The following is an 18,248-nucleotide window of genomic DNA, read 5'->3' on the forward strand; positions in this document are numbered from 1 at the left end:
GATGGTTAAATTGGTTTGGGCAAGAGAAGGACTGAGAAGGCATCCACTCCCCAGACATAACCTGAACTTTATTTCAGAGTCAGATACATCCCCAACTACCACTGAGACTATTTTGCTGTGTGGGGCCTCACAGCCTCTCTATAAGACCCCACTGATGCCCTGTCATTCCTAGGTTTGGAGTCGCTCTGTGCCTTCCTTTCTATTTATTCCTCAGTCTATATTGCATGCCTATTGGACATCTGCCCTTTTACATAAAGATATGTACTATGGGGCCGAAGGTAAAATAGCCTTCACTCTGGCTCCTGCCACCACAGAACATGTGGAGATCTGAAGCTTGTTTTATGCAAGCAGGAGAGTCTGAATGAGGATCACCAATAGGGAAAAATTGGTGGTTTGGATAAAGCAGCATTGTCTCTAAGGAAATGAGTATAAAGGCTGAGCCAAAAACTCCTAAGTTCAAAACCTTCTCTACCACAAAATCACTGTGCAGCCACGGAATACTACTTCTCAGGTGTGTTGTAAGGATTAGTTAACAGTGCTTTGAAAAATATTAAATGATACGCAAGTGCTAAGTGTTTGTTAGTTGAACTTTTAAATGCTTATTTGAACCAATGATCCTTTCACGAATTTCCCATCACAAGAGAATATAGCTTAGATCAGCCATGCAGTGGAAACATAATTTTCTCTTTAAAATGTTATAGCATTAGTATTTCTTCTTGATGAAGAAAAATCTGCTTTTGGAAGAGCTGAGAGTTAATCAATTAATGTAATATAAAGTACTGATCATTCTACTTACACAGTACTTTTTATCTTGAAGCAATTAAATATAATTTTAGACATTAATTCATCTTCTTGCTACTCTGTCACAGTAGCAGAGGTAGCTGTATTGTAGATGTAGAAACTGAGGCACAGAAGTTGATTTGTGCAACAGGGCTACTAGTTCAGTCCGCTTGACCATGCCCAGCTTTCTCTCTTTGCCCAGTATAAAGGTGTAGCAGATAGTAAAACATTTTAAAAAACTACATCTTCAATTTGTAACAATGAACAGTAGTTTTGTGGCTTGTTTGGTGTAAGTGAAACAGTTTTCATAGGTGAAAAAATAATTCCCCAAAAAGCATTATTATTAATAGGCTTGGAAGGATTAGATTTTTATCAGTAAATGTCGATCTCACGCACACACCGACAAAAATATTTCCATAGATAATAATGAAAATTTACAGATTAATAAATTTTCAAGCAGCATTTCTCTTACTTTAGAGTTTGATTTAAGGCAATTTACTTTACATGTATATTTTGACTGTGATGTTGACAGTTTGTGATTTAACAGTTATAAAGCTTTAACTTTTTGAATCTCAGTCTCTACTGTCATTAAATAATTATTGTCTGGCCTAGCCACTTTCTCTGCTCCCTCATATGTTCTCCAACTGTGAACTTTTAAATGAATAAATATCTTTAAAAATGCTTAAAAATAAACGTTGATATTATCCATCGAAATTCTAAAAAGATAAAAATTGAATTCTCCCAAACCTAATTCTAAATCATATTTATTACAGTGGTAGGTAGGGGCCAGCCGCAAATGGTGCTTAACACTGTACAGACACAGAGTAGCAAATAGTCCCCAATCCAAAGACTTTACAATTTAAATAGTCACAACAGATGCATAATTTTGGCCAATCTAGTGTTATATTTTTTGAAAATGCTACCATGTTCATAGCAATAAACAATGTTCATTGGCAAAAATGGCAACATTTCCTCCTGGATAAAATCTAAGAGCTGAACCTCTTTCTTCCTCAATCTCTGCAAAAGGATGTTTGTCATTTTAACATCAGCAGCACAGCTGAAAATGAACATGAAGAGACAGTAGGCAGGCATGTGCACACAGAGGACGGTACGAGGAGGAAAAAGTTTGGTGGGATTGCCCTGCAGTTTGCCCAAAAGACCCTTCTAAACATAGCAGAGGAATAGATACTTACAGGAATTTTAATATTAACAAATCAGGATAGGCTGTTTAAAGGAGGATTTAACATAAAATAGCATTTTAAATTAGTAATTAAAAAAAACAGTTAACAGTATCCCTTTAAATTCATATGCCTTATTTTGTCTAGTAGTAATCGAATGTATTTTTCAGCTACTCATTCTACTGCTGACAGTAATGTATAAACAGGATATGTCAGTGATTTAGATATGGCTGTATGTTCAGGGGCAGTGTCTCCAGTAGCTTACCATAGCAATGACTGCTGCTCCAGCTCCAGCAAGTGCCACAATGAACAAATGGAATGTCATGTTTAGCTGTAAAGGGGGACAAAGAAAACAAATTTCATAGTAGTAACTCTGCATAGAAACCAAAAAGCCAGCATCTGACAGCGCAAACGACTACTTTCCCCCTGCCATTGTTCTGCAGAAGTTAACGATTCAGTAATATTTTTGACCAAATTCACTGCTGGCATGGTGTACGTAGAGATGAAACTACAGTGCTTTTATTTTCAGGGTACTGCACTTGAAAATGTCTAAGAGCTCAGTGTGGGTGCAGAAACTCCGGCCATTTTGTTTTCAAAGTTGCTGCAGTCTGTAACCAAGGAGATTTACATGCACTGGGGTGAAAGCCTGGCCCATGAAAGCCAATGACAAAACTCCCATTGATTTCAGAAGGGCCAGGATTTTAGCCAGTGTGTTCATTTATGGAGCTATTACTTTTGTATGTTAACGTTGTTTTCTTTGATCTAAATTAAGAAAAATAATAATCGGAACTAAAATATATAGTCTTTCTTTATGGAAAAAAATACAAAGTGTGTAGCTCCATCAAAGTCATGGGAGTTATAGACTCCTACACCAGTGGGAAAAAATGGTCCAATGAGTTTAACAACATTACTGTTCTGTTACAGTATAACCATAATTTCTTCCAACTCCCTGTACTCTCTTTTTTCCTAAATATAAGGACAATAATGTTTTTCATAATTTCTTCTAACCATGTAGCCGATGCATTAACCCTCAGTAAAATTTCAAATTAAAAGTTACAGGTTTAATGGAATCTTGTTTTTTTAAACCAAAAAATCAAAATGTAATTACAAAAATAATAGTTGAAGAAACTATGTTGATGGGGGATGTTTTCTAGGGGAAAGGAAAAGGACTGTATTTTTTCCCTTGTGCCTTCATTCTATCACTTTGTCTACAATTAAGGAGGTAAGTGTTGGAGAAAACCATATATGCCAGTTACTTCCTACTAAAATGATGGTTATGGATTTGGCAAAAAAACTCAAACTTAGCCCATTTACTCACCTCAGTAGATTCACACATCCTCAGGAAATTTTCAGACATGGTGCAAATCTTCTTTTCCTCTCCAATAGTTACAATTCCTGAAACACATAAAATATTCACTAGATTTAGTATTCAAAGCATTCAGTAGTTTTCTTCAAAGGAGCTGAGGAATCCAAATTCTTGGATGTTAGGTAGAACAAAGCAACTGTGGCTCATATTTGACACAACTCTTAGGTCTTCAATTGGTCTCTCTCATTGTCATAAAGCTGACATGTTACCCTTTTGGTAACAGTATGAATGGAAGCAACACACAGAATCATTCCTCAATCCATCTTTTATATTTTCATTTTGGATTTTATTAATTCCAACCAACAGGGTATTCAAATATTAGAAAACAACTTTCAGCCAGTGCACATACTAGGATCCAAATTTGCTTGCCTGGTGCAAAGCGTCTGTTAGAGGCTATAAAAGTATGTTACCCAGAGGTATGCTTAATCATCTGTTGATAATGAATGCAGCTGCACTGTTCACTTTGGCACGTGACAAGATACTAAAACATAGATTAGCTTGTTGAAAACTACTGTGTTACTGTGGGAAGTAGTAATGTTGTCTTCCCTGTAGGGGATCGGTGGGTTTTTTGCAGGACTTGCAAACCAGATGGAAACTGTAAAGATTATATAAATAAAATACAGATGCAAATTTTAGCAAAACAAAAGCCCCACACAGCATTTCCAGAGATAAGCATTGACCTTTAAATGGCTCTCAGATCACTTATCTTCTGGGGAACAAAGTAAGAATACTAGCTGTTATTGCATCATAGAAGTCAGAAATAGAAAAGAACAATTCATCAAATCATCAAATCCACTTCTTCCAGATCAGGACATAGGCCTGTTGACTGTATGATACTGAGGCACTCTTTCTTCCTCTATTGCTAAGCTATCAGATAGACAATAAAGCTACAGGAAGAGGCTTAGAATTGACTAAGCAAAGACTATGGCAGGCGGAGTACAGACATTCTCTTTGCAAAGCACAGGAGCCACGCCCCTGCCTCCTCCCAGTCAGAGGGTGGATACTGAGACATGACAGGGAAATGGTGCAAGAATGTACTCGGTTTAAAGCTATGCCTATCCCTCCTTGTGATCTAACCATTCTAACAATAGGAGATGTTTATCATTTCCCCCTTCAGCACTGCCTTCTTCCTTATTTCAGTCTTAACTCCTCCTTATGACTTTTGTCCCTCATCTCCTTTATCATATCTGTGAACACGCTCCACTTTGTTGCCATCTTTCTAAGCTGACCAGAATTGGGAGCAGTTTTCCAGCTGCAGACTCACTACAGCCATTATCACCAGGGTAGTAGAAGTTTCCAACCTAATATGTGGTACCTTTGTGTATACAGATCAAAACTACATTTTTATGCTGTATTGCACTGCAAGCTCATTGCTAAATTTCTGTCTACTGCTGACCCTACAGTAAGTCTTTTTTACTGCTTTCCAGTACCCTACCTCCTACACCTCCTGGGTTTCAGATTGTTTCCCATGTATGTAGCAATTTTCATTTTTCCTGGTTGACTCTCAGTCATATTCTTATTTCCAGTTCATATATTTAATTTCTCTCAGTCTTTTTGTTTGATTTCTCTATTTTCAGTAGTGTTTGCAATAACTCCAATTTTAGTGATGTCTATGAATTTAACTGATGTGCCTTAAATCTGCACACCATTGAAATGATAGAATATAGACTCACTTTTTTGTTGGTTTGTTTACCAATTTAAATACTTATTCTGTACCAACCTGTAAGGTGTTAGGCAAAAATTTTGGAAGCATCAAGGGTTTGCAGACAACATTCCCAACAAATATTTCTAAAAGGCTGCTTTGTTAACTGGCTTTGAAGTCTCAATTCACATTGAGCATCCATCATTCACCTACCAAACTGACGAAGGTCCAAGCAGAGATTAGCCCCTTCCACTAAAGTGGTATTTCGGCAAATGGTCCACAGATTGAAGTACATGTAAACAGGCAGAGAGGTGAAAGCTGTGACCCCTAGCCAGGCCAGCATGAAGACGTACGTCAGCATAATAAACTATATGAAATACAAAGGAGAAAGAGAGAGAAACAAAACCAGTAGAACATTTAAAAAACTCTGAAACCAACTCAAATACAGAACCATACCCAACATGCATGCAGCATTCTCAGTTTTTTTTTTCCTGTTGTTTGGAAGTTCCATTACTTTCCTTGTGTTTAATAGACAGGCAGTTTGTGATCTGCCCAGAGTAAGGGGCAGTGCACTATTGTGCTGCCTCTGGAACAGCCCAGAGTCACAATCTCCCTCCCCAGTGCTCCTGGGTCTATACCGGATCCAATGTACATCACATGATGTGCCGGTTTAACTATCTCACTGGGCACCATAGGGATGGTGTGGAACCAACTCTCTGCTCCTCCTCTCCCCCTACCCAGGAGAAGATATAGTGGCTGTAGTGCAAATAACTGATGGAGGAATGCAAGGGAGGTCCTTGTGCCCACGTATGGCTCTATGCTACTTCGTGAGCTCAAGCCATGATTTAGACCATAGTTAACATGAATCACTTGCCATTGCAAGCAAAGCATCTCATTGACTTCAATGTGTATTGGATCAGATGCAATGAGGCACCTCTCTCACGTATTTGCAAGCCTGACACTAATACAAAGGGCTTTCCCATTATAAACAAACTGGAAAATGTACCTCCGTCACTAGGCAAAGCACTGAATCATGTTTTATAAACTATGTTGCAGCTATGTATTCTCCGAGTGCTATTATTTAAGCCTCTCGTTTCTAGAGTAGAGCAATTTAAAATTCTAGCTGTGTATTTATAGCAACCGCTGAACTCCATTTGACTTCAGATCCAAAACCCATGTAACATCTAGAGGCAGTGAATATGCTTCAGTGTCACAGTGCTGACTATCGGAGACAACTAGTACAGTATTCCATTAATGGTTGCTCTTTTCTTATTTTGTACTGAACAAACAGTGTAAAGACCAGAAAAATATGCCAAACTGCTAAAAACAATCACTGAGCCTGCACTTAAACACTGGAGCCAAACACCCACCTTTGAAATGGACATTGATCGAGATTTTGCAGTGCTGCTCCATATTGAAGAACTAAATTTTTTTTAGTATGTTTCTCAAATAATTCCACAGTCCCTGTGATGGGGTGCCTCTCCCAGACAGGCATAAAAGGGGTTAGCCATGCCCTGCCCCAGACGTAGCAATGGAAGTGAGTACTCCAAGAGGCCCAGAGGGGCTGCGGAAAGCACAGCCAATCAGGGAGGCATTTCAGGGAGCAACCAATCAGGGCCCAGCATGCTCAGATAAAAGGGAGCTGCAGGGCAAAGTAGAGAGCAGCTGCTGCTGGGAGCCCAGGGAGTAAGGACTGCATCCCTGGAGGATTGAGAGAACTAAACTCCTTGGACAGAGCAGCAAGGACCAGGGAAGCAAGTGGGAGCTCCTGGCTGGCTGCTGGGACTGAGCAGCTGAGTCCCCTGAGATGAGGGTGAAGAAGGTATTGGCGCCATGGGGAAGCGGCCCAAGAAAATATAGCAGCATTGACGGAGGTTACAGAGGAGCAGCAGGAGGCTGCTAGTTACAGGGTTCCTGGGCTGAGGCCCGGAGTAGTGGGTGGGTCGGGGTTCCCACCACTAGGAAAGTGGGTCGACAGTTGAACAGAAATAATCCCCACCCAGAAGGGGGAAAACACGGATGGTGACCTAACCAGAGGGCTGAGTCGCAAAGAGGATGCTACAGTTCTAGGAACTGAGAGAGGAGCTGTAGGCGGGAACAAAGATAGATTGCTGGTGTGCAGATTGTGGATAGGGCAGTCAGCCTAGAGCTAGTCCCTCGCATGACCAGGAAGAGATGCCAGTCTGGCGATGAGGGCTGCACCTCACGACAGTCCCAATGACAGCCTAAGGCCTGAATCTCTACAATGCATATCAAACATTGAATCTGACAGTAAGGAACTAATATAAGTAATGCTGGATGATCTGCCCAACAAACGAGGAAAAAAAAACCAACATTTTCTGGTTCCTGTAAAGAAAGTTCTCTTGCATAAGTTTAAAAAGCCCAATTATAAATATCCAGTATGTGGACTGTATATCACTGTGGCTATGTTCCTGTCTACGTCACTACAATAAAAGAAAGCTAAACATGGCTAGACGTAGAGTTAAGTAGCAGGAGGGGTGAAAGTGGGACCCTACCGGCAGGGCCGCCAACAGGTGAAGCAAAAGGGGCAATGATATTAAAGCGCTGCAGCAGCGCTTTAAAGTCATTGCCCCTTTTGCCCCACCGGGCCACCAACGGGGAAGGGGGTGGGCACAAAAGGGGAAGCTGCCCTTAGGTCGGTGATTTAAAAGGGCCCAGAGCTCCCAGGCACTGCTGTCACTACAACAGCAGCGGCCAGAACCCTGGACCCTTTTAAATCACCGCTGGAGCCCCGGGCGGCATGGGCCAGGCAGCATGGATGGGCTGGCTGGGGGGGGTCTGCAATCCCACCCCTTCCGCCCGAGGCCCCACCCCTGCCAGGGTTCAGAGCTGACCCCTGTGCCAATAAGAATTTAATATTACTTTCACCCCTGAGTAGCAGTATGCACCAATTTACACCATAGACAAACCCTGCCCACCATTAGTAGAGTCTGTTCCTCCGTTAAATGAACTGATGAAAGACCAACAGATAATGAAGAATCAAGAACAACTCCAGAACCTTGAAAAGATGGTGTCCCTATAAGGGTAAAAAGTGAAGTAAGAGACTTTCCCCCCACAGTTCATAAGAATGGCCTTCCTGGGTCAGGCCAATGGCCCATCTAGCTCAGTATCCTGTCTTCCAGCAGTAGCCAATGTCAGGTGCTTCAGAGGAAATGAACAGAACAGGTAATCATTGAATCATCCATCCCCTGTTATCCACTCCCAGTCTGGCAGTTAGAGGGTAGGGCCACCCAGAGCAGCGGGTTGCATCTCTGACCATGTTGGCTAATAGACATTGATGGACCTATCCTCCATGAACTTACCTAATTATTTTTGAATCCCATTATACTTTTGCCCTTCACATCATACCCTGGCAATGAGTTCCACAGGTTGATTGTGTGTTGTGTGAAGAAGTACTTGATTTTGTTTGCTTTAAACCTTCTGCCTATTAATTTCATTGGGTGACCCCTGGTTCTTGTGTTATATGAAGGAGTAAATAACACTTCCCTATCCACTTTCTCATTCATTATTTTATAAAATTCTATCATATCGCCCCTTAGTGGTCTCTCTTCCAAGCTGAACAGTCCCAGTTTTTTTAATCTCTCCTCACATGGAAGCTGTTCCATATCCCTCTTCATTTTTGTTGTCCTTCTCTGTACCCTTTCCAATTCTAATATATCTTTTTTGAGATAGGATGACCAGAACTGCACAGTATTCAAGGTCTGAGCATATTCATTTACAAGTAATTACTTGGCACCATAGCAGCACTTAAGAGTTTTGAATTTCAGACGAAAAGCAAAAGATGTTCTTAATTTATTATCAAGCTAAAAAGTTTTATTGCTAAAGAGTTTTATGTGTGTGTTTGTGCCCTTTTTAGAATAGCTTTTCAATTTAAAGCTTATTTTAAAATTTCACTTCAGGAGTAAAAAATATCTCCCCTGTTGAAGTTTTCTACTCTTGCAAGAAATAGCAATGTGTGCTTTGGACCTGTAGTAGCATTACAATATTATCTGTCTTCTTATCCATCCCTTTCATAATGGTTCCAAACATTGTTAGCTTTTTTGACCGCTGCTGCACATTGAGTGGATTTTTTCACAACTCCAAGAGCTCTTTCTTGAGTGGTAACAGCTAATTTAGATCCCATCATTTTGTATATATAGTTGGGGATTATGTTCTCCAATGTGCATCACTTTGTATTTATCAACCCCTAATTTCATTTGCCATTTTGTTGTCCAGTCACTTAGTTTTGTAAGATCCCTTTGTAACTCTTTGCAGTCACCTGTGGACTTAATTATCTTCAGCAATTTTGTATTGTCTGCAAATTTTGCCATCTCACTGTTTACCCCTTTTCCCAGATAATTTATGAATATATTGAACAGCACCAGTCCCAGTGCAGATCCCTGGGGGACACCACCACTTACCTCTCTCCATTCTGAAAACTGACCTTTTATTCCTACTCTTTATTTCCTGTGTTTTAACCAGTTACTGATCCATGAGAGGATCTTCCTTCTTATCCCATGACTGCTTACTTTGCTTAAGAGCCTTTGGCGAGAGCCTTTTCAAAGGCTTACTGTAAGTCCAAGTTCCTGGTTATGCAAACAAATAGAAAGCCATACTTAGAGGTGATGTAAATGGCAGTGTAAACTGTGAATGCAAGCAGTATGCTGAGGTGGAAAGCTGGGATTGTAGCAGTAAAAACAGTTATCAAGAGCAAGAAGATGAAAAATAAAGTACACTGTGGCTTGCCCTATCTTGCATCTTCTTTGCATCTGCCTATTGGTTACTTTCCTTCTACAACCTCACCTGCCTATTGGTTACTTTCCTTCTACAACCTTCTTCAGTGTGTGACAATAACACTTAATAATATCCAGTAAGGTGGACATACCAATTTGTACAGCATCGCCTCTGAATTTGTCCCAGAGAATTAAAAAATGACAGCAGGTTGGGATGGAAAAGTGAGAATAATTTCTCTGACTTAAGCACCGAGACATTGTGGAAATGGATTATTACTGCCAGTGATCTATGCTTTCTCTCTCCTCACAAATATTGACATGCTAGAGGGAACTAAATCAAAACACATAGATGATAGATAAGTATAGTGTGGTCTGCATCCCCTATGATCCTTTATCAAAGACTATGGCATGTGTGAACTGCTTTACATAGTGTGACTTGAAAGGAAGGCATCTATTACAAAGAAAATGTTGAGCACAATTAAGTGGTTTTTTTCTCCACACTATTATTTAGTTTCTATCTCTGCTCAGTCTCTGGGTTCTATTTCCCCCCGTCACACTACACCATATGATGTGACAGCATCTGGTCCAACTCCAGGAATTCATTTACAAGTAATTACTTGGCAGCATAGTGGCACTTAAGAGCTTTGAATTCCAGACTAAAAAGCAAAAGATGTTCTTAATTTATCATCAAGCTAAAGAGTTTTATTTCTATTTTTTAAAGTAGGAGCAAGAAGTGACAAAGAATATTCTATGCATGTTTGTGCCCTTTTTAGAATAGCTTTTCAATTTAAAGCTTTATTTTAAACTTTCACTTTAGGAGTAAAAAAATCTCCCCTGTTGAGGTTTTCTACTCTTGCAAGAAATAGCAATGTGTGCTTTGGTCCTGTTTAAGAGTCCCTTTCTGGGGATTCAAAAATGGGAAAGAAAGTGTTCTTAAAAAGTGTAAAGCAAAGTTATTTATATGCTAATACCTCAATATGTGTAGTTAAATGTACTATAATTTAATGGGTCGGACCACATCTTTCATATTAATTATATTTTAGAACTATAATGCTCAATTTTTATACACTGGCCTGTATTCCTGTGCTCTTTCTGCATATGGAAGTTTAGGAATCTTTCTGCTATGTGTGCATGTGTTAACACAGGCGCAAGTGAAGACAAGGCTAAGTCTTTAAAACTGTATTTACTCTAAGACCAAAAAAGAACTTCTGCTTTTATTTTTCTTCTTTGTTGACTGAGCACTTTCAACTGAAGGACTACTTGTCCACTACATGCTCTAATTAACATTGCAGAACTAAGAAGCCAGAGAAAGAGCAAGGACATTTTTCAGATTACATGCAATAGTGTCTACAATGCCAAAGTCTATGAAGGTCTTTGGACATACCACAGATCTGTAGCCCTGTTAAAACCGTTATCAATGGGCAATTGTCCTTCATGGTGGTTTCAGCAAGGTGGTAACCATAAGAATCAAATTGCATTGGCTTGGGTAATACAAGACCAGCTGTGTCTAAGCACAGCCTAAAACAATGATCAGGTAACACATAAAATAGGAACATGTTTTTTTTCTAAAATGGAGTGGAATTTAGAAATTACAGGATATACTTGTGTGAAGCCTACAGGTTAGTAACCAAAATATTTATTAGTGAATTTTCTCTTATAAAGTCTTCTCTCTACCTTCTAGACATCTTTCCAGAAACACTTCTTGAAAAGCCTGTTCACTGCCAGAATTAAATTCAAAATGCAATCTGCTCAGATTTAAAAGGGATGGTACTCCTTTGAAATAGTGTTCGGCTACCTGACAAGTCAAAGGAAGAAATGATTTATTAAATAGCAGTACTAAACCTTAAAAAACACCACATTTGCTCCTTTAGCACACTATATATTTTGTTAGTAGTGAAAATAGCTCCTCTAAGTTATCACATTTATCATTGCAAGAAGCTGAACATAATATAATAAAGTTTCCTTAAACCTTTTGTTCCATTGCATTTTATGTTCATAAGTAAGATGGTCCATGATGCAGCGTTGTCCTAAATTCTACAGGATCAGGTCTTGAAAAAATTACCAGACAACTACTACTCGGAGAACTAAAGCTACTAATAGATATCCATACAATATAAGGATAGCGGTCCCCTGTTCCCGTATTCAGGAGGCACATTCTGATGACATCCCAACCCCTACTGTCACCTCCAGCTGGAATCTTCATGAAAGTTCCATCTTTCTTGTCAGCCTCTGACTAGATGTCTAATAAATGTGAAACTCTAAATATTAAACAGAGAAGGTCTGGAATTATCTAGATGCTAAAAGAGAGAAGTCTCATTCTGTTGTTTTTTTCTATTCCAGGGGTTCTCAAACTTCTGACAACAAAAATTGCTACACGATCCCAGGAGGGGAGACCGAAGCCTGAGCCTGCCCAAGCCCGACTGCTCCAGGCAGAGAGTGGGAGAAAAGCCAAAGCACAAGGGCTTTAGCCCCAGGCAAGGGGCCTGTAACCTTAGCCCTGTTGCACATGGAGAAGCCCTTGGGCTTTGGCTTTGGCTTCAGCCCCGGGCAGTGGGGTCAGGCTTCAGCTTTGGCCCCAGGCAGTGGGGCTCAGAATCCAGCACTGGGCCCCAGAAAATCTAAGTCAGCCCTGGCAACCCTATTAAAATGGGGTTACGAGCAACTTTGGTGTCCCAACCCACAGTTTGAGAACCATTGTTCAACTCCAAACCCTCCTGGCTGATACAAAAAAGGGGCTCTCTCTACTATTCAACCTCTCCTCTAGCTACTGCCAAGAGGCAGTGGGCCTCTGTTATTATGCTTCTCTGCCAGCCTCCATTGCTTGGTCTTTCTTACCCAGAAATAATTCCAATAATTAACTCTACTGCAGCAGCAACATGAGATTTTCACTGATTCCTGACAGTTGCACTGCTAACTAGGGGACTGTTGAATAGTAACATCAAAAGGGATACAAGCCTTGTTAATTTTACTATTGCTTCCTGGCAGAGTCATGAGCAGCTATAGAACCAGTGGAGAAATCTGTCCGTAGACTTACAAAGACAACAGTGTATCAGTTTACATTTTGTTCACTTTTGTAATGTTAACTAGAAGGGTAAGAAATTTAATTTTTATAAAAAATCCTAAAGCTTAAATATGCAGAGATTGATGGTGTAGGCCTCCACACTCACCGGGAGAAGCTGACCCCTTGCCACCGTCTAATCAAGATGGGGGCACGGATGGGAGTAAGGTGATTGAAGCTCAACCCAGAGTAGACTGAGGTGATTATGGTGTGTTAGGGGAAGCAGCTGGAGGAGATGGCGGAAGTAACATCCATCCCTTCGATTGAGGGAGTACATCTGCCATTAAGTTAATAGTGTTCACAACTTAGACTGCCATTAGTTAATATGTTTCACAATCATATTACAGCGGTGATTCAATCAACTTTTTTACAATCTGTGTGTGTTTAAGAGGTTGTGATGTGGACCTTGCAACTGTTATCAATGCTTTTGTTACCTCAAGATGTGCTGTACATGGGCCTACAGCCATTAAAATCATTCAGAGACTGAAGCTAAAGCAGAACTGAAGGGCATACTTACTGAGCAGGGTCTCTCTTTGGGAGCACATGACCCCAGTGTTTCAAGAGCTGCATTGGCTACTCATTGGTGTCTGGATAGAGTTTAAGGTATTGGTTATGAGCTATAAAGCCTTAAATGGCCTGGGATCAGCCTACTTGAAGGATGGTCTCTCCCCCTAGTACGTACTGCCACAGTTGTGGTCTGTCCCTACTGACCACATATATGCTTTATGAATCTAGCTCTATTTTATAAAAGCATCCAATCTTGATTTACAATTTGTCAGAGATGGAGAATCCAGCACACCCTTGATAAATTGTTCCAATGGTTAATTACTCTGCTGTTAAAATGAATACCTTATTTACAATCTGAATTTCCCTAGCTTGAACTTCCAGCCACTGAATCATGTTGTACCTTTCTCTGCTAGATTCGGGAGCCCATATTAAATATTTGTTCCCCATGTAGATATTTATGGACTGTTATTAAGTCACCTTGACCTTACCTTTCTTAAGCTAAATAGAATGAGCCCTTTGAATCTGTCACTGTAAGGCATATTTTATAATTCTTTAATCATCCCCTCATTATAAAAGAGGCTGGTAGGGCATTCTCTGAGAGGATATTGCAGGACTCTGGAACTGGCTCCCTTCTGATCTGAAATAGCACAAGTCTGGTGACTTTTGGGGCATGCTACAAAAGACACCTGTTTGATAGGGTCTCTGGAGAAGGCTGAGGGTATGCTTCCTAGATGAAGGGGCCAGGTGGCTGGACAATCTAGTTCCTTTGGAATTGATTTTAATGCTGCTGAGATTTAATTTAATTATATTTGTTGTATGATGAATTGGGTTTAGAAGCCTTGAGTCTTGGATAGAGGTCTTTATTATTTTAAATCTAGATGAATAACTAAATAAAAATAAATTAACTTACACCCCAAGGAGCTACACGATATACAAATGTGTAAGCTACAGCAGTTAGACTCACTTAAGCTTAATTACATATCAGTAAAGTTTCAGAGGCTTATCACATTAATTGTACTCTTCCCAAGTGTTAAATTCCCGTTATATTTACTGCTTAAATACTGTAATACATTTAAGAGTAGTTCTCCGAGTATAAAACCTTTAGTTGCCTAGTCACCTAACACAGTAGAATTAATTGGCCTTTACGTGCTACCATAATATAAATGTAGAATAACAGTAGTGTTGACAAGCCACAAATGTTAACTCCATCAGTGAGAATCTAAATACTGGAAGAGTCCTTCAGAACTCGGAAAGCAATCACTTTCCAAATCACTTTTACAAATCCACACAGACACACCCCTGGAACCCCGACCTGGGGCATTCTATCTGCTACCCAAGATCAATAAACCTGGAAATCCTGGACGCCCCATCATCTCAGGCATTGGCACCCTGATAGCAGGATTGTCTGGCTATGTAGACTCCTTCCTCAGGCCCTACGCTACCAGCACTCCCAGCTATCTTTGAGACACCACTGACTTCCTGAGGAAACTACAATCCATCGGTGACCTTCCTGAAAACACCATCCTGGCCACTATGGATATAGAAGCCCTCTACACCAACATTCCACACAAAGATGGACTACAAGCCTTCAGGAACAGTATCCCCGATAATGTCATGGCAAACCTGGTGGCTGAATTTTGTGACTTTGTCCTCACCCATAACTATTTCAAATTTGGGGACAATGTATACCTTCAAATCAGCGGCACTGCTATGGGTACCCTCATGGCTCCAGAGTATGCCAACCTTTTTATGGCTGACTTAGAACAACACTTCCTCCGCTCTCGTCCCCTAATGCCCCTACTCTACTTGCGCTACATTGATGACATCTTCATCACCTGGACTGATGGAAAAGAAGCCTTTGAGGAATTCCACCATGATTTCAACAATTTCTATCCCACCATCAACCTCAGCCTGGTCCAGTCCACACAAGAGATCCACTTTCTGGACACTACAGTGCTAATAAACAATGGTCACAAACACCACCCTATACCGGAAACCTACTGACCGCTATTCCTACCTACGTGCCTCCAGCTTTCACCCAGACCACACCACACAATCCATCGTCTACAGACAAGCTCTACGACACAATCACATTTGCTCCAACCCCTCAGACAGAGACAATCACCTACAAGACCTCTATCAAGCATTCTTAGAACTACAATACCCACCTGCTGAAGTGAAGAAACAGATTGACAGAGCCAGGAGAGTACCCAGAAGTCACCTACTACAGGACAGGCCCAACAAAGATAATAACAGAATGCCACTAGCCATCACCTTCAGCCCCCAACTAAAGCCTCTCCAACGCATCATCAAGGATCTACAACCTATTCTGAAGGACGACCCATCACTCTCACAAATCTTGGGAGACAGGCTAGTCCTTGCTTACAGCCCCCCAACCTGAAGCAAATACTCACCAGCAACCACACACCACACAACAGAACCACTAACCCAGGAACCTATCCTTGCAACAAAGCCCGTTGCCAACTGTGTCCACATATCTATTCAGGGGACACCAACATAGGGCCTAATCACATTGGCCACACTATCAGAGGCTCGCTCACCTGCACATCTACCAATGTGATATATGCCATCATGTGCCAGCAATGCCCCTCTGCCATGTACATAGGCCAAACCAGACAGTCTCTACGCAAAAGAATAAATGGACACAAATCTGACATCAGGAATCATAACATTCAAAAACCAGTAGGAGAACACTTCAATCTCTCCTGTCACTCGATTACAGACCTAAAGGTCGCAATATTACAACAAAAAGACTTCAAAAACAGACTCCAAAGAGAGACTGCTGAATTGGAAATAATTTGCAAACTGGATACAATTAACTTAGGCTTGAATAGAGACTGGGAGTGGATGTGTCATTACACAAAGTAAAACTATTTAACCATGTTTATTTCCTTCCCCTCCCTCCCCCTCCCCCTCCCCCCCACTGCTCCTCAGACGTTCCTGTTAACTGCTGGAAATGACCCACCTCAATTATCACTACAAAAGGTTTTCTCCCCCCCCTTGCTCTCCTGCTGGTTATAGCTCATCTTAAATGATCACTCTCCTTACAGTGTGTATGATAACACCCATTTTTTCATGTTCTGTGTGTATATAAATCTCCTCACTGTATTTTCCACTGAATGCATCCGATGAAGTGAGCTGTAGCTCACCAAAGCTTATGCTCAAATAAACTGGTTAGTCTCTAAGGTGCCACTAGTACTCCTTTTCTTTTTACTTTCTATATCGTATCTTCTAACTTTCAGATGTGTAACAGAAAACCAATAAATCCCATGTAAATCAATATGATGTCATAAAATTATTAATTTCAAACATGTCAAGAATCCTTTCCCACGCCTATATATTCAATGGATAAGGATGATTTTATTACTTTAAAAAAAAATCAAATAAAAAGATATAGGGGAATGGTTTTCCCCTTCTGGGCATCCAGAGGGCAAATGGTGAAAGGAAGTGTGAAACTTCAAAGGTTAAGAATTGTTCAGATCTCTGTAACATGAGAAATGATTAACTCCCAACAGCTTTAGCCTGGGAATTGTGTAACAGTCCCTTATACAAATCTGGGGTTTCTACCCTTCTGATCTGTGCTGTTAAATATTAACTAAAGAAACATTTACTTTCTAGAGTGGTAGCAGCTGTTATTGTTATGGCTAAATGCAACTTTCATTGTGACTCCTTTTTTTACATTTCCTTTTACATTTTTCTAATATGTAGGGTCGGGGATGGGGAACAGGGGCGTTGGATAGGGCATGAGAGTGCTGGGGGGCCTGCTGACTATTAATAACGGAAATGCTCAAGGCCAAAGCAAGTTTGCTATAATGCGGTTTCACCTGTAACGCGGTAAGACTTTTTGACTCCCGAAGACCGCGTTATATCAGGGTAGAGGTATAGTATTTTTCAATTCTCCCATTACAAGTACTGTAGTGCAATCTCTTTATCATAAAAGTGCAACTTACGAATGTTGAATTATGTACAAAACCCCCCCCTGCACTCAAAACCAAAACAATGTTGTAGCCGGCGTTGCAAGATATTTATGTGCCAGATGCCTTAAAGATTCATATGTCCCTTCATGCTTCAACCACCATTCCAGAGGACAAGAGTCCATGCTGATGACAGGTTTGCTCAGTAACAATCCAAAGCAGTGTGGACCGATACATGTTCATTTTCATCATCTGAGTCACATGCCACCAGCAGATTTTCTTTTTTGGTGATTTGGGTTCTGTAGGTTGCACATTGGAGTGCTGCTCTTTTAAGACTTCTGAAATCATGCTCCACATCTCATCCCTCTCAGATTTTGAAAGGCACTTCAGGTTCTTAAACCTTGAGTCAAGTGCCAATAGTGTATCTATTCTTAGAAATCTCAAATTGGTTCCTTCTTTGTGTTTTATCAAATCTGCAGTGAAAGTCTTCTTAAAATGAAGAACATGTGCTGGGTCATCATCCGAGACTGCTATGACATGAAATATATGGCAGAATGCAGGTAAAACTGAACAGGAAACGTACAATTCTCTCCCAAGGAGTTCAGTCACAAATTTAATTAATGCATTTTTTTTGATGGGCATCATCAGCATGGAAGCATGTTCTCTGCAATGGTGGCCAAAGCATGAGGGGCATACAAATGTTTAGCACATCTGACACGTAAATACCTTGCAATGCCGGCTATAAAAGTGCCATGTGAATGTCTGTTCTCACTTTCAGGTTACATAAATAAGAAGCAGGCAGCATTATCTTCTGTAAATGTAATCAAACTTGTTTGTCTTAGTGATTGATTGAACAAGAAGTAGGACTGAGTGGACTTGTTGGCTCTAAAGTTTTACATTGTTTTGGTTTTGAGAGCAGTTATGGGACAAAAAACCAACATTTGTAAGTTTCTTATATGAGGTGAATTGAAAAATACTATCTTTCATCATTTTTAGAGTGCAAATATTTGTAATGAAAAATAGTAATATAAAGTGAGCACTGTACACTT

The 18,248-nt window shown here is 40.4% G+C and overlaps 1 protein-coding gene across 3 annotated transcripts in view; it reads right to left on the reverse strand.

The window, feature by feature from the left end:
* GPM6A (glycoprotein M6A) overlaps positions 1-18,248 on the reverse strand; it is a 332,111-nt gene that overhangs the window by 13,784 nt on the left and 300,079 nt on the right. For all 3 annotated transcript variants that reach the window (XM_048847780.2, XM_048847779.2, XM_075127810.1), the window contains 3 exons: positions 5,180-5,333; positions 3,277-3,353; positions 2,224-2,289 (listed from right to left, as the gene is read on the reverse strand). In XM_048847780.2, the coding sequence (XP_048703737.1) occupies positions 2,224-2,289; positions 3,277-3,353; positions 5,180-5,333 (297 nt within the window). The remainder of the gene's footprint in view (positions 1-2,223; positions 2,290-3,276; positions 3,354-5,179; positions 5,334-18,248) is intronic.

Source organism: Caretta caretta, chromosome 4 (assembly GCF_965140235.1).
Source record: "Caretta caretta isolate rCarCar2 chromosome 4, rCarCar1.hap1, whole genome shotgun sequence".
Classification (NCBI taxonomy): Eukaryota; Metazoa; Chordata; order Testudines; family Cheloniidae; genus Caretta; species Caretta caretta.